The sequence below is a fragment of the Glarea lozoyensis genome (genome assembly GCF_000409485.1).
Source record: "Glarea lozoyensis ATCC 20868 chromosome Unknown GLAREA21, whole genome shotgun sequence".
Classification (NCBI taxonomy): Eukaryota; Fungi; Ascomycota; class Leotiomycetes; order Helotiales; family Helotiaceae; genus Glarea; species Glarea lozoyensis.
In genome coordinates this window covers 451274-474164 of record NW_007360996.1, presented here as the reverse complement: position 1 = coordinate 474164, position 22891 = coordinate 451274, and the positions used below count along the sequence as shown (strand labels likewise).

Below are 22891 nucleotides of genomic sequence, written 5' to 3'. Positions count from 1 at the left end.
CCTGAGATCATCGAACGTTCATTTCTTCCACCACATTACACGCAACGCACTCTGTAACAATTGTTATACCACTCCAGCGGAGCTGACAAGCCTCGTTACGTAACGATGTTTCATTCATTAATTTGCGTGTCTATGTGCGAGGACTCCATTTTCCATAGACAAGCACTATGCGCCAGCCAGAGACGGTAGAAGCAAACACGCGTCTGAAATGATCTGGGTGCACTTTATTCCCATCAGCCTGACGTTTTCTCGGTTTTGACCTTCCTCGGCGAGGATTCAATTCTGTATATTTACCACGGTCCGCAACGCAACTTTTTCTTTATTAGCTTCAACCTCGCTCACTAGTAACAGCTCATCTGTTCTACGTTATGGTATGCTATGTTACTTCACTCGGCTCATATATCACTCCTGAGACTGATGTATCGTTAAAGGAGTGTTATACCCTGGTCTGGAACCCGTTTGTCGAAACTCTTGCTTCATTGTTTGACGTTGCAGATGGATGAGTTTTCCAAAAATGTCCCAATCGTCCATCTGCTTCGGAGAAGGGATTTCGCTTAGCTCATCCAGCGAAGTTTGGCCCTCGCGTTTTTTAAGAACAGTCTTCACTTGATACATGTCTGCAGCTCTGCTACCTGAACGATGCTCTATCAGCTTGATGTTGTAGCTTGTTACCATATATCTATACCTGGTCAGCTCCCTCAAAGCGATTCACTGCAAAGTTGTTTAGGGGCTTTGGAGATACTCACAAACCATCGTATCGTAAGCCAGCTTCTGGTGCGTACTTTGATTCCAACTCCCATCCTCGCAGTAGTCTAACTGGGCGACCGCGTTGACCAAGTAGTGAGGCCATCATCTCTTTGGCATTTATTTTGACAGTGTACTCATATGTGTCAGGCTCCACACCATCGATCTCTACGCCACGTAATAAAGCCAATGCCGTAACAGCTCCTCCCGGTACTTGAGTTGCTTGTCTGTGTGGATCCCCTACGATACCATCACGAAAGGCGCAATACATGTTCAACCACCAGCTGGAAATCGGGTTAGCCTTCTCGTAGCAGATTAGCAGAAAGAATCTTCTCCTACTCTCCAGGCTTAAACCCCTGCTCTCCAAAAAGCTTTGATTTACCTGTACTACGGTGGGATTCGTGGACGATGAACAATTCCTCATTATTCCGAGCATGGGGATTGAAAGCGATTCCGCGGAAAGACCCAAAACTCCCCAACATATCTCTTCGGCGCCGTCTACCTATGTCATTATATGCTGTTCCAAATCTGTTTAACCAGAGGTCTTGAAGACGTTGTGCATGAGGGATGAGAACGTCAACAAAATATTTCGACGGCTGCCAGTCCTTGAGCCACCACTGTTCAATAGACAATCAGCATTCTCTACATCACAATTTTTGGCCACCGGTATTTCTGTGAGTGCCAAGGGATAAGGGGACAATGTGCCACGAATCTGCGAAGAACAAAAAGTGAAACTTGGTTATGCTTACTTTAGTGCCAGTTTGATATGCGTTGTAGTTTACCTTCAGGATATCTTCTAGAAGCTTATCGAATCGGGTTTCGACAATGTCGTCTAACGCCATCGGAGACACTCCTTTCTCGATTGTCTCGCGAGAAAAGACATGGTCACAAATATCCTGCAATTGTGCACGTGTTACATTCTTGATGCGCAACACGATCCTCTGCCTCTCAATCTCTGCAGTGCATTTCTTGATATCAAAAAGAGGCGTCTCCTTTGATGTAAGGGAATGGCCCATGGACCCTGCCTCGCTCATCGTATGAGGTGAAAAGGTGTAACAGTCAGCTGGATGAGTATTAGTCCAGCGCCAACAGTGCATTTTGGCATCCGACATGCTCATTTGGTATCAGAATTGATCACTCACTAGTAATGGGGAAGGCCATTAGTGGTATACGATCGGCATCTTCAATTGGTGGAAGTCGTCCTGCACCATCTAAGCCAACCTCCTCAGCCCACAAACATCTTGGCCCTGCGGCATTTGGATTTCCAGGATTTATGCCATCGCCGGAGGGAGAAGCGATCGCAGTACTACCTGATCCCGAGAACTGATGCCTAGAAGATACCGAGGCCCTTCTCAAGCCCATCTTTGAAGCTACCAAGTTTTTGACACCTCGCAAAGTTCTGGGAAACCTGTGTTTTCGACGCTTCTGTATGGACTTCCGTCTTCTGGATGGTTCGCGCCGAATAGGTTCGGGTGAAGGCGCTGATGCTCTTCGTGGGCTATTTTGGATAGTGACCCAGTCATCTGAGTCTTCTTTGCTACGACTTGGTATGGCTAATGACGATACAGGTGTCGCCATCTTGCTGTGCGAAGTGAAGCGAAATCAACTGAAAATATATGTTTGCGTGGCTAAAACATAGTGAAACTCATGGAGGTTTGGTCTACCAAAGAGCATTGTATTGAGCGGTCGTCGCTCTGAAGGGTTGACAATTGGCACCCTCCTCCATCGTCTGGATATCAGGAAGGTGCGATTCTGTGCGAAGCGAGGAGAGCGACCCTATCTACGAAGCTTAACAGGACGTGATCATGAAGCAGAGTTCGAGAGCTATCAATTCGATGGCTAAGGAGAACATATAGTACCAAAATGGAGTTCTGGAACGACGGCTAGATACACTTGGAGGCAACAGTTCTGGGCTTGCAAAAAGGAATGATGTTACAGCGTCACACGGATTGCTTTTCGAGAGAAAACTCCTTTCACAATATTAAGGATTGAAACCCCAGCTCTATCAGCAAAAGTAAAATCTGTACAGGCTATTTCAAGGTGATACGCCTTACTATCTTCCGGTCTACACGACAATCTAGAAATAATTCCCATCAACGCAATGATACATGGCATCATCCCACCATTATGAGATTGGATTCTTCTCATGCGGCAATATTTGTTCTCCATGGTCGATCAATAGCAAATATCTAGAACACGATGTGCGTTTCATACATCTAAGTGACTGGGCTAGCAATACTTACTCGCTTTACTCGGCTTGGTTAAGCACCTAAGATACATCCTTGTTTTTGCCTAACAGTATAAATTAGACAACAACACTTCCAAATTTCGAACTGATCAATCATTTGTCTAAAATACTGGAATAGTCAATTGCGGGTGTTGATACGATGTCATCCCCAACAATCCAACATGTAACTCCGAATCTTAGAGGACGCCGTCGGATTTAAGACCCGGTCAAACAATCTCCCCGCAACGGTGCAACCGAGACATCCGAGCAGGGAATGATTTGGTGACATTGTCTTCCTTTTTACGTCGAGGATAAGTATCCGCGTGGTTTATATAGTCATCAATGAGTCTGCAGGGCCAAGTCACGCATATTCTTCTTGCGGATAAAGGTGGGGATGGCTGAAACGTCCGAAGCGAACTTGATGGGTGCGGATATACCAGGGACGAGGGATTTCGAGGAATCATCATAAATATGGAGCTTGTCATCCTAAGAAATCTTTCAAATTCAAGAACTTTTAGGCTCTTATAAATACATTGTCAAGAAACACAGATTGTTCAACAAAACCAGTCAGAATCCTTAACATAACATCATGTCTCATCTCAACTTGGTCGCATTCCTCGAGCCTCTCCCAGGCAAAGCCGACAGAGTAAATCATTCACATAGACCATTCCTATCGAAGAACCATACTAACACGTTTCCAGGTCGTTGAGATCCTCTCTGAAATCGCAACAAGCACTGAATCCGATGAACCTACATGTCTCCGTTATGAGATCACACGTCATACCGATGATGAGACCAAGACTGAGCAGATCATCATGATTGAAGCGTAAATTCTCCTCTTCTTTTATCTTCCAGTACTCTTTTTCAAGTCGATATAGCTGACGAGACCTCTATGATCAGTTACAAAGATAAGGCTGCTTTGGATGCTCACATGAAATCCGAGCATTTCCTGAAAGGCGCTGGGAAATTGCAGGGGGAGAATTTGATGGCGAAGCAGATGGATTTGAAGATTTCGACTCCGGCTGGAGGATTTGCTTCGAGATTGTAGATGCTGAAAGGTATTGCTGGTTGTCCGAGTGGAGAAGAGGGAGTCAGGTATTTAGAGCGAAGCGAGGTGTTGAAATATGTCATGGATCATATTTTTGAGATGTTTATTTACATTCGATGCATTTGGGAATTTGCAGAAACGTTGAGTTTTCATGTTGCAAAGTTGCCGTTCCTCACTGGGTTTGAAGGTTGCTGTTGACGCGAGGTCGTTCTTTCCTACTTCGTCACTCAATAGGATTTCGGAAATGGAGCCATCATCCTTCCCTTCACATCTTCGATCAACTGCAAACATGTTTAGTACCAATTCTCATTCTCGACCACTCAGTCTATTCGTTTTTTGATATGGGCCAGCTTCATGAAGCTTTATCTCATGTGCCTGCAGGTACTGTTGATACCCTCGCGTTTCGAATAGTACACTTCCCGCAATTGGATCAACAACAAAAATCCCATGCCATCCCCGTACATGGAACTTGAGAGTTGTATATGTGCGCTAACTTTGAATGGCTTTAGTAGACACCGGTACATTGTCAGATAAATTCATAGATACCGAAATCCAATGCAACGCCTGTAGCCAATCCAAAAACGCGACAGAACCTCCGTTTGTTCCTGTGTCATCACCAAAAACACCTTCGTCACACTCGCCCATCCGTGTCAAATCAATCTTACCGAAAAGCTGCAATCGCACTCCCCCAATGCCAGGAACGTTTGGAAACCGAACTCCTGGAGTTTATGCCACGATCGATGATGTCTCAGTACCCATTGACTGTTATTCGCCAGTGTCGATCGACACATTACTCGCTACACCAAGTCGTCTTCCATACGGCACGTTCGATTACTTTTCCATTCCCATAAGCTTTGATGGCGCGGAGGATTATCGTGGACGAACAGATTTTGTGATGGAAATGCCGGACCGTAGTAGAAGAGCCATCCGGAACAGGTCTTGCGGAAGCTCTCCAGCTTTGATCAACATTTTACCTGCCAAGAGTGTGGTACATACAATCACACCTTTCGAACCCGATATACAGCGATCGCCGAGCCCAAAGATTGTTTCGGGAGCCCCATCTCCACGAGTTTCGATGGTGTATAACGAATATGGCGAACTTGTCGATCTTCAGAAGCTTAAGATACCGCTGACGCCGACGGAAATGACTAAAACTCAGATTCTTCGAGTTATCGGGAGAGCGTATCATCATGAAGTAGGTCTCCCAGTTTCTTCTTAGGTTCATCGGGCAGCTGAGTTGTAACAATCGAGAAGAGATAACGGAGTATTCTGTCAAATGCCAGGAAATTACTACTTTCTTCTGGAGAACCACCAATTCGTCGCAAGCGCTAATACCAGGTCTAGTTCCGTGATAGAATGGGCGAAGTACTTCTTGAGCAGATGGACGGTAAATTATCGTTCATTGCCAGAAATGGCCTAAAAGAACATCATTTATCATATTGGCAATATCAACAGCCTAGTTCTCCGTCACAAGACTTTACTGCGCTGGAAGATCATGTAGAGACGAATCTTGGTCCACCTCAAGTTCTCGATCTCGGCTGTGGTAGTGGATCTTGGTGTTTTACAGCGAAAAGTGAGAATCCAAACTGGATCGTGCATGGCATTGATGATAGCAACCACTGGCTCTGCGTCCATAAAGGTGTTACAATAAGGTTTGTCATTGCTACACAGTAGTCAACAGGAATCTAATGCTGGACAGAGACTTTACGAAGACACCCGCGCCGAGAAAATCACAGGACGATTATTTCAGTAATGCTGAATCACTTGATCCAAATCCTCAATTTACTGTTCGGAATATCAATAACCTTCTACAACATAACAATCCTTTACCCACCAATACTTATAGTCTGGTCAGAGGAAGACATGTATTCTATAAAGTTGAAAGTTACATGAACTTTTTGGACTCGATTCGATTGTAAACACCAAGCTCCAGCACTAATAACATGCTAACGAGTTGGTAGAATCCTCCAACCTGGTGGAGTTGTAGAGTTTCTTGAAGTTGATCCTAGACCTCGCACTCCGTTCGTGGGGCCGAAAAGAGTATGCAGGACGAGAGGAATCACTGAGGCAACAACCACTTGGACGGATGAGCTTCTTGATCGACAGGAAGATGATTGTGATGAAGATTGTAAGGAAAGACCTACTGGATGGTCGGCGAGGGTCGAAGAGTACTTGAAGGCGGCTCTTCGTGCTCGTGATGGAGTTCCAGCCGAGAATTTGAAATCGTGGCTCCAAGCTACAGGGTAAGAAGCAGAGTCCAAAGACTGAAACTTGCTGATATGGGATCTTAGCTTCTACGATGTCGAAGAAGTTATAATCCACTTGCCAGTTGGTGGAGATACGCCAACCGGCCAAAAATTGAGAGACCTACTACTGTATCAGTTGGAGTTGGAGAACTCAATTCCCAAGGTATATACCACCCAATATGAAAACGAACACGATCTGACTGGACATAGCTGAAGGCAGAACTCCCGGAAGTTGAAATCGAGGAGCTCTACAGTGGCAAATACCACATCAACTTTCACATTGTAACTGGTCGAAAACCAAGCACGCCTAGAACCGGCGACTTGCTCGCCAATGGATCTCGAAATGAGATGACTCCCTTCACATATCAAGCTATGGCCCGAGGTGTCGATTACATAGCCCCTCAATGGAAACGTTGTGACCGTGATTTCGATAAGGAGGTCACCACTATCCTCGATAAGATTCAGAAGAACAGCCCGGAAGTGGTATTGAATAAGTCTCAGGTTGGAGGGAACTGAGATTTGATATCGCATGAAGATGGGATTTGAGTAGGCTATGAGGAGTTATTATTTGGAGATGAAGAGACTACTCAACTGGTTTGAGTTATGAGCAAATGGCGGGTTTTGCATGGTTGCATCTTGCTGAGTGGCTGTTGGAGGGGCGCTCTGAACAGAAATGTGGAAGGGTTGAGGTATGGGTCTGGATTGCATAGGTTGTGGCTTGCTTAGTCGCTGTTTGAAATAGATTGTGAATGAAGACTTTGAATTCAAATTTCGCCCTTGGGAAAGTAGGAGTCTCTGTTTTAGTAGCAGGTAGAGAACACGCAGCTGAAGGGCTCCGAAATGAATAGTTTTTTGTAACTGCTTTGTGAAGAACTTGAATTTGGTGTAACTGCGGAAGATTCGCTGGACATCTGCGGGTTAGATTTGATATTGAACTTAAAATGATACTATATATGAATCATATCTAATTTCTGGTTCCTAATCTGTAAATAAGCCTGTGAAATAACATGGTGCAGTTCACGATTTCATGATTTCTAACTACCCTTCAGGAGATACACCAATCTTTTCACACATGACAGATTTAAGGTATCAAATCCCACAGAAAATACCTAGGTACTATGCAAACCACAAACCCCAAACCCCAAAACACACCTCCCACCTGCCTATTTAACCAACTTCCTCATTCCCCTCTTCCTCTTCCCCCCCACCTCCCTCCCCTCCTCAATCTCCAACATGGCCTCCCTCTTCTTCTCCCCAACCAACTTCAACGCCTCCCGCACAACTCTCGTCTCCAGATTCACGCCCTCCTCCTCCCACCTCTGCATCTCCCGTCCTACACGCCCCTCGATCGCCTGCACGAGCTCCACGTCCCGCTGCCCTACAAACGTCACCGCGTCGCCCTTTCTCCCCGCTCGCGCGGTACGGCCGACGCGGTGGATGTAATCGTCCGGGTCGCGCGGGATGTCGTAGTTGATGACGAGCCCGACCTCGGGGATATCGAGACCTCTGGCGGCGACGTCCGTGGCGACGAGGATGCGGGCGGCGGAGGCGCGGAAACGACCGAGGTTGTCGACGCGCTGGCGCTGTGGGAGTTTCGAGTGGAGGGCTGTGACGCGGTGGTCGAGGAGGCGGAGGAGGTGGGTGAGGTAGTCGGCGGTGGAGGTGCGGTTGCAGAAGATGATGGCGGATTTGGGGAGGTTGAGGGGCGTGAGGAGGAACATGTGGAGGTAGTGTTCGCGGTGGGTGATGGGGATTTGGAGGTGCATTTGCCTTAAGGAGGGGGGGATGGCGAGTTTTTGTGTGTCGACTTCGCAGATGAAGACGGGTGGTTTGCCGGGGGTTGATGGTCGTTCTTTGAGCGCGCGGACTTCGGGCGTGATGGTTGCGGTGAAGAGGAGAGTTTGTCGTTTTGAGGGGGGTGGGAGGACGGAGAAGCATTCTTCGACGTCGGGGAGCATGCTGCCTATCATTCCGCCGGCTAGGAGACGATCGGCTTCATCGAGGACGACCATGCGGACTCTTCGGAGGGCGCAGATGGTGTCTTCACCAGAGGTACGGATGTGGTCTGCTAATCTTCCTGGGGTTGCTATTACGACGTGTGGTCGTTGAGCTAGTGCTGTTGCTTGTGGCCGCATGTCTGAACCTCCAGTGATGAGGACTGCTTTGAGACTTTGCGGGGATGAAATGGCCTTGAATTGTTCGAATATTTGGAGCGCAAGTTCCCTAGTCATCATTAGACATATAGTTTTGAGAAGATTGGTTCTTAATTACTTACCTTGTAGGCGTCAAAACTAATGCAAATATTCCAAATGGATCTTCTGACCATTTTTGCAATATCGGTACAGCAAATGCGACCGTCTTTCCAGAACCCGTCCTGCTACCTCCAATGCAATCCCTTCCTTTCAAAATTTCTGGTATACATCCTTTTTGAATTCCGGTTGGTCTCTTGATTGCCATGTTGTTCAAACTACCAACCAGCCATGGCTTTACGTCCAGCGATGCGAAAGTGGTGTTCGGGTCGGTGGGAGCCAGTATTCCATTGGTGATTTGACTGGTTAGACTTGGTAAATTTGGCGTGGGTGTCGTTTTGCTCTTATTGATCCTCGATGGCAAGGTGGAAATAGCTATTCGCGGCTGATCCTCTTTCTCCTCATCGTCGTCGTCGACCGCATATATTCTCCTACGTTTTCTCGATCCCACACTATCCAAAGAGTCCGACTCGGAACCAGAGTCTCCCTCGCTATTCACATTGTCGCTGTCTTCGGAATTCCCCTCATATTCCGATTGCGTATGGTCTTCCAAAACCTCATCGGCATGGATATCAATCTTCTGTGCGGGCATGATGTTGGTGTGGGATTGGGCGCATGAACCAGGACCTCGAAATTTCGAGCGCCAAAAAATTCATGGAGCGCCAGGGTGAAATTTTGACAAGGCTGAATGTGGCCAGGGTCCAACCAGCGGCGACGGCGGCGGCTCCACACGGATGGATGGGCGCAAAAAGTGTCCGTGTAACCGCCCACCCAACACCTGAAACAGCGGTCGACCTAGGCGAATCAGCGGAAAGGGGGGGACATGGAGACGACATCTCGGATGGCCAGCATTCGTCAGACGAGCCTTTCGTTGGGTGGAGGACGGCGGACGGCACACGGCGGCACACAGGATGATTTCACCTGCGGTTGAGGAGAATGGGCGAGTTAAAGTTGAATCATCGGTGGGTGGTACAAAGGAGGAAAAGGCCGTCCTTCCGAGTTCTGTTGCCGTGAATGGATGCATACGAGTCTCGAAGCAGAGCGTAGAGAGCGATCAGAGGGAGATGAGGATCGAGTCTATGGAGAGAAAAAAAGCATCGGATTGATCTCCCAGCCCTCCGAACAATGGCATGCTGGACATCTGCCTTGATGTGGAGAGGAGAATACGGGCGTGAGAGCTGTTGAGGCACAGAGAACCAGCCAGCGTCTCTCGTTGATGCATTGTTCAGACCCAAGCATGGTGGGCGTGTAAAACGATGTACGGGGTCTTACTCGCATGGAAATATCAGATTTCGTGGAATACAAACTTGCTGCAACAAACATCAAACTCCAAATAACTCCAAATCCGTGAACGAAGGAGGTGGCCCGCTTAGCCTATTGACTTTAAAGTTAACTGTATGATTTAAGCTGGTAGATGGCTAATCGACCATGTAATCAATCGGTCAGCCTTGGTGTGGTCACCGTGGTGCCATACTGGCATATTCCGACTTTGATATCCCAATGTACCTCTCGTACACATCAAGCGTCCGTTGGCTGCTTCCTGTCCCAAGAGGAGCCAATGCAACACGACCTGCTGTACACCGCAGCTCTCCACACTTTGCACTTCGCACTCACTGGCCTCCAACATGTGGAATCCAACACGGTTACGAGTATCTCATCTGCGGTGTGAGATGTGCGTACTCCGGTGACGTTCTCACCACTTACGAAGCACTTCGTTGCCCTTCCACCACTGCATGTCTCTGACCACCCTCCGCTCGAGTCTCGACCCGAGCCTTCCCTCAACGTGAATCATCCATCAGTGGAATCTTCGGTCTCAACGGCCATGTTGCATTCTTCCAATACTGTCAACACTTGTCCCCCGCTGAGTTGTCGGTTGGTCTTCTGAGAAGCGTTCCGACGAGGCGCATTTGGATGTGTGTCAGCCCGAAAACAGCCAGACAAGCGAGCAGAAAGCATCAGAGAGAGCATCAGAGACCAAGAAGAGTGCGGCGTCAAGGTCATTTGGCCCCGGCGGCAAGAGGAGACGCAGGACTCCTGTTCACGCATCATGATTTACGCCGTCCGCAGGGGATGTTCCCAGTCCTGGACTCCTGGCTGCTGGCTGCCGGCTCCTGGCCCCCTCATCAAGCGACCCCTCCTGTGTCCTCCCCCCCTATTGGCCTCGCGTACCGTTTCGATGAAATTCGACCCCCAAACCGCCTCTCGATGCTCCCTCGATACTCCCCTCCTGTGTCGGCTCTCCGCCTCTTGCTCGTCCCTGGCTGGCGCTGTCCGGCTCTGCTTCCACTCCCACGCCGTTGCATGCGTTTTGCCCCGGCGCCCAGGACGCTTTCCCTTGCATGTTCACGCAAGAGGGATCCAGTATCAAGTATCCAGCAGGCAAGTGTGCATCACCACCACATCACGATTCCAAACGCCGAACATCAGCATGGCACTCGCAGTGGGCTGCTTGGTTTACTGGGCATGATGGTGATAATATTGTCATAATAATAGGAAGAACATGAAGAGAACAAAGACCGTACTCGGACTGGATCGTAAATGGTGGCTTTCATCCTCCACGAAACCATCGAGTCTTCCAAACCTGACCATTTGCTCCCCATCTACCACCACATCCACGCCTCTCTGCCGCGTGCACCGTTTATTACTCCTTTCTCATGCCCCCCGCCTGTCCGTCCGTGAACAACAAACCATTTTATTTCCCATTTTGAAAACAGTCCAGTAAGAGTGTTTGACACACCCATAGCCGCCGACCAGTGCCGATCCAGCTCGGTCGCTTGCTCGAACCACCACCTGCACCCGCTTCGGTACACCAACCCAACTACATCCCTCGTTCCAGCCAACCTGACAGCAACACTTCTCGCTTTGACGACACAAACATCCATTCACTTATTAGACTCGACGGCCTCATCTGAGCTTAGAACATCACCAGACACTCTGCGAACCGACGACAACCCCTCGACGGCCCTCTACCTTGACCACGCGGCTTCCTGCAGTTGGGCCTGCAGTGTCGATGCAACAATATAACAGTTACCCTGAGAACACCGGCGACGGTGCAGAACGAAGCTCAAGGAATATAGCTTCGGTGGGAGGCGCCGACGCGGGATACAACGACTATGTATGTTACCATTCTGTTTTCATGCTTCCTACAGTGGGGTGAAAGCAGTCATGAAGGCAGTTCGGAAATGCTAACTCTCTCCAGCCTGCTCCCGATAGAGAACCGAATTCTATGCTCAATATGTCTTCGCCCGCGCCTCTGTTGCGCCCACCGATTCCCGGCAGTCGAAATAATAGCGGTGCAAGAACCCCAAGATTGGGACTCGCGATACCTCCCTCTCCGAGCGCGAAACCCGTAGGCGGCGGTCCTACACCACAAGGGCTGTCTTTACAGATGCCAGGGCAGACTACCTCAGCACGCCCTTCACCGATGGGGCTATCATTACAGATGCCAGGTCAGGCAAATCAATCACGCCCTGCACCTTCAGGAGTGTCATTACAGATGCCGGGCCAAGCTCCGTTATCACGCCCTGCAACTGGCGGTTTATCATTACAAATGCCAGGTCAGCAGCCTACATCATCACGTCCCGCACCACCAAGACCTACACGCGGGGGATTGTCCTTGCAGATGCCAGGTCAAGCCCCCAGCCCACGGCCATCTCTACCTAGATTACAGCTTGCTACGCCCATGGGAAGCAGCGCCCCTCCATATGAGCAGAGCGGTGGGCGACCAAGCATATCAATAGCGACCGGTCAATCAGCAAGCGGTGGAAGTGAGAGTAGCGCGGCACATTCAAGGTCAGGAAGCTTTGGACCATTAGACGGAAGGGTGAGCGGGCCTACGTCTGCTGGGTCACAATATTCTGCTCTGTCATTCGCATCTCAATATGGATTGCAACAACCTCAAAGATCAACCCCAGATCCGGCATCTGCGGCGGGTTCACTATATTCGAATTACAGCGAGGGTGGTGCGGTGATGGAACGTGACGGAAGCATGACAGGGCTTGAGGGTTTCGAGGATATGAGCTTGGAAAGTGTCGAAAAGGGCAGAACTCTAGACGTTGATGAATTGGATGATGATGGATGGCGAGTGGTATGCACGGAAAAGAGGATACAGGAGCTCGGCAGCTTGGGTGAAGGTGCTGGAGGTGCTGTCACTCGATGCGTACTAAAGGGTGGGAAGATGATCTTTGCGCTCAAGGTATGTTTTAAATTATGAAACAAGATATCAAGCTAATACCTACCAGATAATAACTACTACTCCGGATCCGGACGTCAAAAGGCAAATCGTGAGGGAGATTGGTTTCAACAAGGAGTGCGCGCATGAGCATATTTGCAAATATTACGGAGCTTTCGTCGATCCGAGCACGGCAACAATCTCTATTGCCATGGAATTTTGTGAAGGAGGTTCTCTGGATAGTATTTATCGCGAAGTACAGCGAGGTAAAGGTCGAGTTGGTGAGGGTGTTCTAGGAAAAGTTGCCGTAGGAGTTCTCACCGGACTTTCATATCTTCATACCAAGAAGATTATGCATCGAGACATCAAACCGAGCAATATTCTTCTGTGTCGAGATGGGCAGGTGAAGCTCTGCGATTTCGGTGTCAGTGGTGAGTTTGGTACAAAAGGAGACGCCAACACATTTATCGGAACGTCCTACTACATGGCTCCTGAGCGAATTACCGGACAGAGATATACCATCACTTCTGATGTTTGGAGTACGGGTGTTACACTTCTTGAAGTTGCTCAGAATCGATTCCCCTTTCCCGCCGACGGAACTGAAGCACAACCTCGTGCTGGTTTGATCGATCTACTAACCTTCATCGTACGCCAACCTGTTCCAGAATTGAAAGACGAGATATTTTACTACCTGAACAAGGAATATGAGGAGAATGAAGAGATCATATATCTCAAGAAACAAACCATGACTCATGAAGAGCTGGAATTATTAAAAGAAGACGAACGTATCAAGGAAGATCCGACGATTTCGGAGGAGATGAAGGACCAGATGATGACTTTCAGAGTACTCCCTATCACACGGAGTCGTGAGTTCAAGAATTTCATCGCGGAATGGTAAGTCACATATCCGCCTCATGGTATTTGTCAAAAACTAACATATCCGCAGTCTCATCAAAGACCCAACAGAACGTAAGACGCCATGGAGATTACTCGCCAGCGACCCGTGGATGATTGAGATGAAGCATGCGAAGGTCAAGATCGCCAAGTTCTTGAGACAGGTGTGGGGGTGGGAGAGATGATGGGTTTGTGTTCGGGAGGTGTTTTGGGGGGAAATTTATATAATTGATGGAGATTTCACTGTGAATGTGAGTGAGGATCTGGAAGATGGATGAGGATATACCTGGGATGAAGGGGGTCTTGGTCCTGGCCATTTATGGGGATGGATGGATGATGATGGCTTGGAATTGGTTGGGAGGAATAGCAGGCGTTGTGGGCAGATGAAAGGATGAAAGGATGGAAGGATGAATGGGGGGTCTTAAAATGAAATGAAATATGAAATGATATAAATTAAGAAGGGGGGGTATATTAAATTTTCAAATTCATGTTACCTCTGTGAGATGATGTGATAGGTGAGATGTGTGGGATACAAACCCAAAAAAAAGAGGATTGAGAGGTGGATGAGATGGACTTGTGGAATCATATTTTTGGACTTTACGGTTTACGGTTTAATGACTTTAAGTCGGACGTGTTTATATCGATGTTGACTGATATGTGGGGTTTGTGAAGCAGTTTTTTTGTGCATGGCTGATAACGAGATTGAGAAAACTTCTTTTTTCAGGAATACGACGTAGGGATATGAAATCATGTCACGTCTATACTAGCTATTTCTGGTTTCTAGAATACCATCTAGGGTTGTCGTTACGTGTATGTAGATGGTAGACTGGAGATGTTATGTTGAGTAGGTAGATACGCTGGGTGCGATGGGGTAGGTGTATATACCAGTATGATTTTATGAAATATAGGTTCTGAGGTTTTAATCCTGATTCTAATTGCATGCTCTTCATAAAAGTATTGAGGAGATAAAGTTAAAATTTGGTTTTGTGGAGGTTGGGGATTAGTTGTAGGGGTTATGTGTCTCTTTCTTTGTGATGGGTTTTTGGGGAGGGGGGTGAGGAAGGGGATGAGAGAGGGGGTAAGAAAAGGGGATAGGAGAGGGGATGGGAGAGGGGGGTGGGAAAGTAGTTGAGTGGGGGGGGAGAATGGATTAGGGGGCGGTGGGAGGATAGGAGAGGGTGAGAGGAAGAGAGGAAGAGAGGAAGAGAGGAAGAGAGGAAGAGAGGAAGAGAGGAAGAGAGGTTTAGGCGGATGTGAGGAGTTAGGGAGGAGTTAGGTGGGGGAAATGGAAAGTGGAAGGGTGGTAGGTATATAGGGTTAGGGTAGGAAAGGTTAGGGGGTATTAGGTTTTATATATATAAGATTTGTTAGTAGAGGGATAGATAGTTTAAGTAGGAGTAGACGAAGAAGAGTATAAATAAATACCCAGTTCACTACTACCAACCACCACACCACCACACCGCCCACCATCCACCCATCCTTAGCAACCTCGCACTATCCTCAACTCCTAAACTCCCTAACTAATTCCCTCAGAATCCACTACACCACACCGCATCAAATCCACCCCCTTACCTCGTCCCATCCCATCCCATCCCATCTCTCCATCAAAAACCCAGCAAAAAACCCAAACACTCACTCACTCACCCATCCATCCATCCCTCCACCTCACCCCCTCAGAGCAACATCCCACACCCTAAACCCAAATATCTAAATCTCTAAGACTCTACTCCAACCCCCCTTACTTCGAAGGAACAAAAAAGAATACTCAAGAGAAGAGCATCATTATTTAAACACCCCTACGCACTTACAAACACTATAGAGACCCCTCTTTATACTATCTTCCGCTTCTCCTTTATATCTATCAAATTAGTCCTAAACTAGAGTACTCATAGCACCGGTGGGTGCTACAATTCTCTATATACCTAAGAACTGCGAAAGTAGATAACTTGACACAATAGCTAGATACCGTATTTCTAGTAACATAGACGTATTCGCGAGGCTTAGGACTACCACCGGATGAAAAAAAATCTCATTATAATTAGATACTGTCCCGTCGTTAAGATATTACTTATAGTTTCCGGCTGCGTAGAGAGTTATGTCACCCCCTAGTGTAGCTCCTGTTTTCTTAGAGTAGGGGTCGTAGATCTTGTAAGCTTTAAGAAGAGAGAGGTACTTGAGAGAAGAGATTATTATTTAATCATTCCTACCGACCAACAAACGTTATAGCGACCCTTTTCATACCATCTCTTCCGCTTCACCCTTATAACGCTGACGCTCTAGACGCCTAACACCACACTCACCTCATCCACCGCGTACACAATCTCTTAGACCCAAGAATCCCAATTTTCCCAATCACCAAAACGCCACGCTCAACTTCTTCATATTGGATATCACTATCTGAATCAATCACCTCGAACTCAACGAACTCTCCACACTCCCCACACTACTCTTCCTCCCCCCCGGCGCCAACAAAGCCTTCGCCTCACCAACCTCCATATCATGCAGTCTCTTCTTCTTCTCCTCGCCATCCTCTTCACCATTACCGAGTAACAACTCTCCAGGCACAGCTTCAAACTCCCCTTCATCATCCGACTCCCCCTCACTAGATTCATCGCCGGAATCCGCAGAAGCCGATTTAGCAGCTGTGACTTCCGTGTTTGGGGTTACGGGACGTGAGTCGGGTGAGTTGGATGCTCTAGAAACGCTTGTTTTGTCGCTTGTTACCGATTCGACTTTTTGCAGTGACAAACTTGGGAGATCAATGGGTTTGAGTGTTGGATCGAAAGCTGCTGGAAGACCTATGGCAGCTGCTACGGCATGTGCTTCGCCATCTGGGGTATTTGATATCTCTAGTTCAACACTATGTGAACCACCATCTGTTTCATGCTCATCCAATCCACTCTCCCTAAGAATTCGTGCATAGTCTTGTCTTGAAGGGTCGGCTTCTCGTTTATTTTTCTTTTTAATCCTCTTCTCGGTAGGCCGAACAACGACAACTGGAACCGGGGAGTATTGAAGACACCATTTGGAGAAGGAACTGTGGTTGCTGATAAGGCTCTGCATGCCTCCTAAACTTCGACCTCGTGTACCGACAATAAGCATAGCAGGTTCGTAGATCTGGATCTACCCAATTATTAGCAAGTCCTTGACACCACCCAGAAATTTGCATACCATCTTCTGGAAAGTAGGTTGTAATTTTCCAATCGCAAATTCCAACACAATACTAATCGCCCTGTGCTCATCATTCTTCTCCTGTATACGCTTCATCATTTCTTTCGCCTCAGCCTGATACTGTTTCTTCTCCAAATTCCGATCACTCGCCAGCTTGGTATTCTTCTCAACCACCCTCAAACAAATAATCTGATCTCCATCATCGACCAATTCCTCCAACATCCATTGCAAAGCAATATCCGAATAAAAATTCTCATCAATTCCAACCATAAAAGTCCTTGACCGCCTCTTGAATTGATATCCTTTATGCTTTACATTCAAGGTAAAAGAAATCGTATTTCGTTCAGTGGGCTCGCCGCCGCCGAAATTATCGAAGGATACATGGTGCTGGAATCTACTGTTTGTTGGATCTTCTGTCAGTACCATCTTACAACCTCAAAGAGTCTAGACCGAGAACATAGCAAATAAAGAAACCTTGAAGACAAAACGAAATAACGTTCGAGCGCACATGCACGACTCAATCGTGGCACGAGTACCAGATCAGACGGGCGTGAAAAGGTGGGGTTGGTCGGTCACCCGCCGTCTGTATGCCGGTGGCATTCACGATGACTGGTACAAGCGACGAAACGTGGGAGAGAGCGTGGGGAACATTGACACCCGCGGTAGTATATAACAGCGGGATACCCCAAATCATGAAGCTATTCCCACTTTCCCTGCTGCGTATCCGACAAAACAAGCGGCAAACGACGCGGAAATCGGCAGCACTTACGATGGAGGTGGGGGAGACGCGTCCCTGATTCGCGGGGTGACCTTGCGCATGCCTCCAGGAGAATCTCGACGTCCCTGCGCTGGACTCCCGAATGAGATGCTGGTGATGGATGAGGCTCTGGCTCTCTCGGTCTGCGGGCGGGAATGGTCTGCGACGACATGTTCGATGATCGGATCGAGCCGCGGGGAAGTGACGAAGCTTTCTGCGGATGGGAGAGCCGTCGCCGAGGCGTTGGGACTAGAGGAGTTGGCGGCGACGGAGCTGCCTCGTGGAGAGATGGGTGGGGAGCTGGGAGATGCCATTCTATGTTAGGCCTCTCCACAGGCTGATATCTTCGCAATCTGAAAAGACTGCGGACGAGAGGTTCTGGTATCGATGCATCTATTGCTGATTATTGTCGCGAAGCAAGGATAACTTCAGGGTCTGGGCGTGTTGGTAGTTTACCATTACCGGTGCGCAAAGACCAGAAGATGAACTGACGTGGTGAGATCGAGAAGAGAATAACAGTCTAAATCAACATGTGATTCCGTCGGTACTAAACATGTGGCGTGATATCGTGGGTGTTGATGGTGAATCAATGTTGTCGCGGAAAGAAGCTCGAGATTTAGATTTGCCCAGCCCCGGTCCCCATCTTCGGGATGCAAGGCGGCCTTGGGAATTTCAGGGCAAGCATTCCGTCAATCGAAAGCCAAGACTCACGAATGATGAATTGTCTATGTTTTTGAGATTTATACTTATTTCTGCAGACGGTCTCTATCTGCAAACTCTGTAAAGCTCGTGCATGATCATCATGCTTAATCACATTCATACTCGTAGCAGTCTACATGCAACTGTCTACGAATGCTGGCTCAATCAAAAGTCCAGATACCGCTTTTCTCCCATACGCCGTACCATGCAATACAATTCCCATCCAGTGCCTCCATAATTGAAAGCATACCTTGGTAAATCTCTAGTATGTTCGTGCAAGGTTTCGGAGATACCAGTCAACGAGTTTACGTCCTACTTTAGCTTCTGATATGTGAATCAAGTCCTGAGCTAGGTTAGCCATATCCACGAAGTCTGGAGTTTCAGTACTTACACCTTGCATAGCATAATCTAAATCCCCTGAACCGACAATCTCGCCATCCAAAAGTCCGTTGTCTGTCCATCTGATCTGTCGGCTTCTCTGCTTGTTGACGAGTAACCATCCGCGTAGTTTCTCTGGCTCAACCTCAAGGAAACCAGCCAACTTCTTCAAATCCATAGTGGTATATAATCTCAAGTAAGACTTGACTGTTGGGCTCCACATGTTGGTCTTGACCTCATCCATGAAGATAGCGAGGTGGTGCTCAAGAGGGTCCACATTGAGCTCTGGGTTGTCAAAGTCAGGTGGGGTTGGGGAGATAAATTTCGGGCATGAAGCACGGAACAACTCCTCAAAGATTGGAAGCGACTCTGGGCCTCCACGTTGAAGCTTCAACAGCTGGTCACCGTATTTCTCGCGGAGAGCGGTGTGAATGGTATCATCCAATCTCGTTGGGTGGAAAGCAACGCAAATGGCGATGAGAGCATACATCTGATCGTTCTTCTTGGTGATAGAATCGTACTGAGCGTTCTTCTGGAAATTCTTTGTTCTTGAAACGTAGATGAGGATGTGGCTGAACATGCGGATGGCATCTGCATAACGTCTCATCATCATGTATGAGAATCCTACGTAGTAGTAGGTTGTGAAATGTGCTGCCATGACACGAGCAAACATGGCCTTCTTGTTTAGCTCGATATCGTCGAGAGTCTTCAGCGCAAGACTGAAATCCCCCAAGAGGCAGTGAACTCTCAAGAGACCGATGATCGAGAAGTATCCCAACATTCTGTACAGAGGTTTCGAACCGTAATCGCCTGCTACTGCCATTGGCTCTTCATTGCGCTTCATCGCGGCGAGTTGCTCATTGATCTGTGATCTCTGGATAAGGGAGTATAGGACGTTCAATACACTGTAGCATCCCCATGTATTTGGCGCCTCTCGTAAAACAGTGATCTCCTCCTCATTGTTTCCCTGCCGTGCGACGCGGTTCCGGTATGAACAGAAAGAGTTGAACTGATAGATAAACTCATCGATAACATCCCAAGCCCAATAATACTGCACCGAATATCAGCAACGAACATCATCTCCATGCGCAGATACCTACCGAAGGAGGTTCTAAATCCACCGGTCCCTCCGAGTTCAAGATGAAGTGAAACAAGCTACAATAATTATCATAACTCGAAAACTTGACCTCTAGCGGCGCAGAGAAATCCAAAGGTTGTGCAGCAGCAGCAAGTCTCGACTGAATATCGTCCGTCTGTTGTGCCATGCTCATAGAGCCTCCGTCCATCTCGTCCATGCCCTCATATTGAACCTGTTCCCGGTAGTCTGCGGCCAAAGCCTCCTCCTCGACATCGGAATCATCGTCGATCATTCGCGCGGGCGTACCGCCATTTTGAAAGCCGCTCATGTTTGATGGTGTTGGGGTCGAGCTGGGCGCGTCGTCGTCGAAAAATCGTGGTTGAGGAGGGGCAATTTAGACGAATTTTTGTGTGGGCTGTTCGCTCGCGCTGGTTTGAGGGTATGTCACGTGAATGTATCATTAACTATATGTTTCGCATCAACTCAAGGGTTTATTATTTGTAAACGAAGTTAATTAGTTTCTATTTTCTCCTGGAGATTACAACAGTCAAAATATTGCAGTCAGGCTTAGCTGGCGTTGCAATTCTAAATTGTGACATTTCCTCGCTTGTAGTAAAATCTTACATGAATTTGTTTCTAGGTAGGCTAAGGCAGATTGTAGAAGTTGGAATTAACATATATTAGCAGTGATCTTCTTCGAGATAGCATGTATGCACCTCGTAGGTTAATCTACGCAAATTCAAACAAATGGTAAGACAATTATTTATGAGTATAAAACTGAGGATCAGACTTGCGGGAGGATTCAGTCTCTTATATGGGTTTGGCTCAAGATGTCTAATCAAATCCCTTTGGTCATGAATTTCCAATATATCTAGAAAAACGCTGGCTCCCCCAAATACTCCATACTCCGATCTTGACCTAACATCGTCAATAGCATCTGACATGAACTTGAAACATAACTCTACTGAAAGTTATACTTCGACCCACGTCGATCATAATTCCGTCCATACTCGACCGGACTCGTAGGGCTAGCAGAACTGACGGTTACCTCATACTGTCCCATAGGTGGCTGCACGTATTCCGAGCTGCTAAAATCATTGAGCGTACTGCTTTGACGGAGTACCGTCTCCCCAGTCTCACCCTCCAATCTCTTCGAGCTCTTGAAGAAAGCAATAACAACAACCGTCATCCACACTAACCACATAAACGCCGCAACAACCGCATAAGCAATCTTGCCGTCGGTTGTGTTATCTACGAGTTGAAGGCCGAGTCCACCATTGATAATTCCAAGAGTGATGACGGCGCGACCCCACCAGACGTGAGGGTATGTTGCTGTGTTAGGACGGCCGTAACGCTTGAAGAGAATATGATGAGCTAGACCAGTAATGGGTTGAGCTAGTAATGCTATTACGACAACGATACCGATGATTGCATGTGCAGTATCGAGTTGTCGTGAAGTGTTTGCCATCCAGATTCCCAAACCCATACCAGCGATAGCGAGAAACCACGAAAGAACCATCCACGCTGCATGGACCCATACAAGACCGGGGAAAGATAGCATACGAATAGCGATAGCTCCGATTGGGAACATCAGCACAAATGCCACTGGTAGAATGATTCCATGGGCTTTGAGAATGTCGTTGTAATTCGCACCTGGTCCAAAAGATCCTCGGGATCCAGAAGCACCCGCGTTAGAATTACTATTTCCACTGTTCGCACCTCCGCTATTGGCACCTGTGTTCGCATTATTTGAGGAACCTCCATTTGAGGAACCAGTCCCAATAACCTCAACGGGAACTTCAGTGGCAACAACCGAACAGGAATATCCTGGAGTACCGGTTGGTCGTCCTGTGGGTCTATTCTGGCCATCAATCCCGACAAATGAACAAGATGTTGTTGACGATGCAACCATGGATGTAGAAGTTACAGCAGTCGGAGTGCCACCTGATACTCCCGAGCTAGGCGAGTCTACGGCCGCCGCAGCAAATGGATTGACACTATCTCCACCTGCAGCTGTCTGGAGATCAAATGTAATTGTTCCATGGGTATCGTGTTGCGACACTGATGCGGAAGCACTATCAGACGACACTGCTGAACCGGATTTGTGCGACCATATCCATTTCGACGATGAATCTGTGAAACTCATGCTTCCTCCTGACCAAGAGTCACAATTTGAACCTATCTACATTAGAAACGTCATGTGCGTTAATTGGAGACCCTTACATCTGACATTTGCAGTCATGACATTATTCGATATTCCGGAACCACTCAAAAGAGTTACTGAAGCACCGCCAACAGTTGGCTGTTTCTCACCAACACCTGTGCGCGGGGACAAAGTAACATTGTCACCAGCAGCATTGGCGTATATTATAAAGATATTGGCGTTACTCATGGAAGAGCCCTGACCTAACCCAATCCATGACAAACTCGATGGACCAGACAGTTGGAAGTATATATCGCCGCTGCCACTGGAAGCGCTCGCAGCTGGGATATTGACAGCGTAGTTGACACCATCGCCAGCACTGTAACTTGCTTGTTGAGCAAAGGCAGTGGTTCCTGCATAATGTTAGCATTGGACTGCTGTATTCCTTAACACAGCTCTTACCTAAAGCCAAAAGGCCATATGTTAATTTCGCAATATTCATCGTCGTGTATCTCTTCCCTAAACGAGAGCGAAGTGTCGACCGCTGTGGACATTGCCCTGGATATATACATGTCCACAGCACATGAAACAGTCGGAACAAAGCACGCATAGTCAGGAGACTTTAAACTTTAGACTGGGCGTAGAAACCCCAGCAGCGTATACGTCAAGTGGTAATAGAGTATGCCGATGCAGGTCTCCTTGTCCCGACTCGCAATTCGTCACTGTACTTTTAGTGGCATGACGATCGGACTTAAACAGCACTCTAGGACGTAGCTATTTCCAAATAAGTAGAATTCTGCTGGGCACTGAGGGTGGGAAAATCAAACAGAGCTTACATTCGGAGTTGGTCCCTTATGCGCGGACGTCCAGACATCAGTCTTTCGCTTAATGGATAATTTAAGCTCGTCGTTTTTAGCTACATCGGGAACTAACGTGGCACCCAACTTTCGGTTCGCTAGTAAAGACATATCAATTTTCACCAATAATGATATAGTCCAAGAGAATGACGCGTGTTCTAGCACCGAGACGTGCATACGGGGAATTGAGTGTAACACGAAAGTGAACTGACAGAATCGCTTTCGCGAT

The 22891-nt window shown here is 47.7% G+C and overlaps 8 protein-coding genes across 8 annotated transcripts; 3 read left to right on the top strand and 5 right to left on the bottom strand.

The window, feature by feature from the left end:
* Positions 1-402: 402 nt before the first annotated feature.
* On the bottom strand, positions 403-2322 carry GLAREA_12922 (uncharacterized protein; the record flags this gene model as incomplete). Its single annotated transcript, XM_008084685.1, has 5 exons — positions 403-679; positions 747-1028; positions 1084-1361; positions 1494-1807; positions 1887-2322. 5 exons carry the CDS (start codon positions 2320-2322, stop codon positions 403-405), a joined length of 1587 nt encoding a protein of 528 aa, XP_008082876.1.
* Positions 2323-3560: 1238 nt separating this feature from the next.
* On the top strand, positions 3561-4019 carry GLAREA_12921 (Dimeric alpha+beta barrel; the record flags this gene model as incomplete). The annotated part of the gene is made up of 3 exons (XM_008084684.1): positions 3561-3617; positions 3673-3797; positions 3872-4019. 3 exons carry the CDS (start codon positions 3561-3563, stop codon positions 4017-4019), a joined length of 330 nt encoding a protein of 109 aa, XP_008082875.1.
* A 691-nt stretch (positions 4020-4710) lies between these two features.
* Positions 4711-6781, top strand: GLAREA_12920 (S-adenosyl-L-methionine-dependent methyltransferase; the record flags this gene model as incomplete). Its single annotated transcript, XM_008084683.1, has 6 exons — positions 4711-5214; positions 5364-5671; positions 5719-5934; positions 5981-6262; positions 6311-6428; positions 6476-6781. The coding sequence occupies 6 exons, from the start codon at positions 4711-4713 to the stop codon at positions 6779-6781; spliced, it is 1734 nt and encodes a 577-aa protein (XP_008082874.1).
* Positions 6782-7428: 647 nt separating this feature from the next.
* On the bottom strand, positions 7429-9106 carry GLAREA_12919 (P-loop containing nucleoside triphosphate hydrolase; the record flags this gene model as incomplete). Its single annotated transcript, XM_008084682.1, has 2 exons — positions 7429-8488; positions 8541-9106. The coding sequence occupies 2 exons, from the start codon at positions 9104-9106 to the stop codon at positions 7429-7431; spliced, it is 1626 nt and encodes a 541-aa protein (XP_008082873.1).
* Positions 9107-11524: 2418 nt separating this feature from the next.
* GLAREA_12918 (Protein kinase-like (PK-like)) lies at positions 11525-13764 on the top strand (the record flags this gene model as incomplete). The annotated part of the gene is made up of 4 exons (XM_008084681.1): positions 11525-11629; positions 11714-12709; positions 12756-13579; positions 13632-13764. 4 exons carry the CDS (start codon positions 11525-11527, stop codon positions 13762-13764), a joined length of 2058 nt encoding a protein of 685 aa, XP_008082872.1.
* Positions 13765-15985: 2221 nt separating this feature from the next.
* On the bottom strand, positions 15986-17821 carry GLAREA_12917 (Adenine nucleotide alpha hydrolases-like protein; the record flags this gene model as incomplete). Its single annotated transcript, XM_008084680.1, has 3 exons — positions 15986-16702; positions 16751-17147; positions 17520-17821. 3 exons carry the CDS (start codon positions 17819-17821, stop codon positions 15986-15988), a joined length of 1416 nt encoding a protein of 471 aa, XP_008082871.1.
* A 647-nt stretch (positions 17822-18468) lies between these two features.
* Positions 18469-19990, bottom strand: GLAREA_12916 (uncharacterized protein; the record flags this gene model as incomplete). The annotated part of the gene is made up of 3 exons (XM_008084679.1): positions 18469-18549; positions 18598-19635; positions 19685-19990. 3 exons carry the CDS (start codon positions 19988-19990, stop codon positions 18469-18471), a joined length of 1425 nt encoding a protein of 474 aa, XP_008082870.1.
* A 633-nt stretch (positions 19991-20623) lies between these two features.
* GLAREA_12915 (CBD9-like protein) lies at positions 20624-22307 on the bottom strand (the record flags this gene model as incomplete). Its single annotated transcript, XM_008084678.1, has 3 exons — positions 20624-21840; positions 21886-22218; positions 22268-22307. The coding sequence occupies 3 exons, from the start codon at positions 22305-22307 to the stop codon at positions 20624-20626; spliced, it is 1590 nt and encodes a 529-aa protein (XP_008082869.1).
* Between the last annotated feature and the right edge of the window lie 584 nt (positions 22308-22891).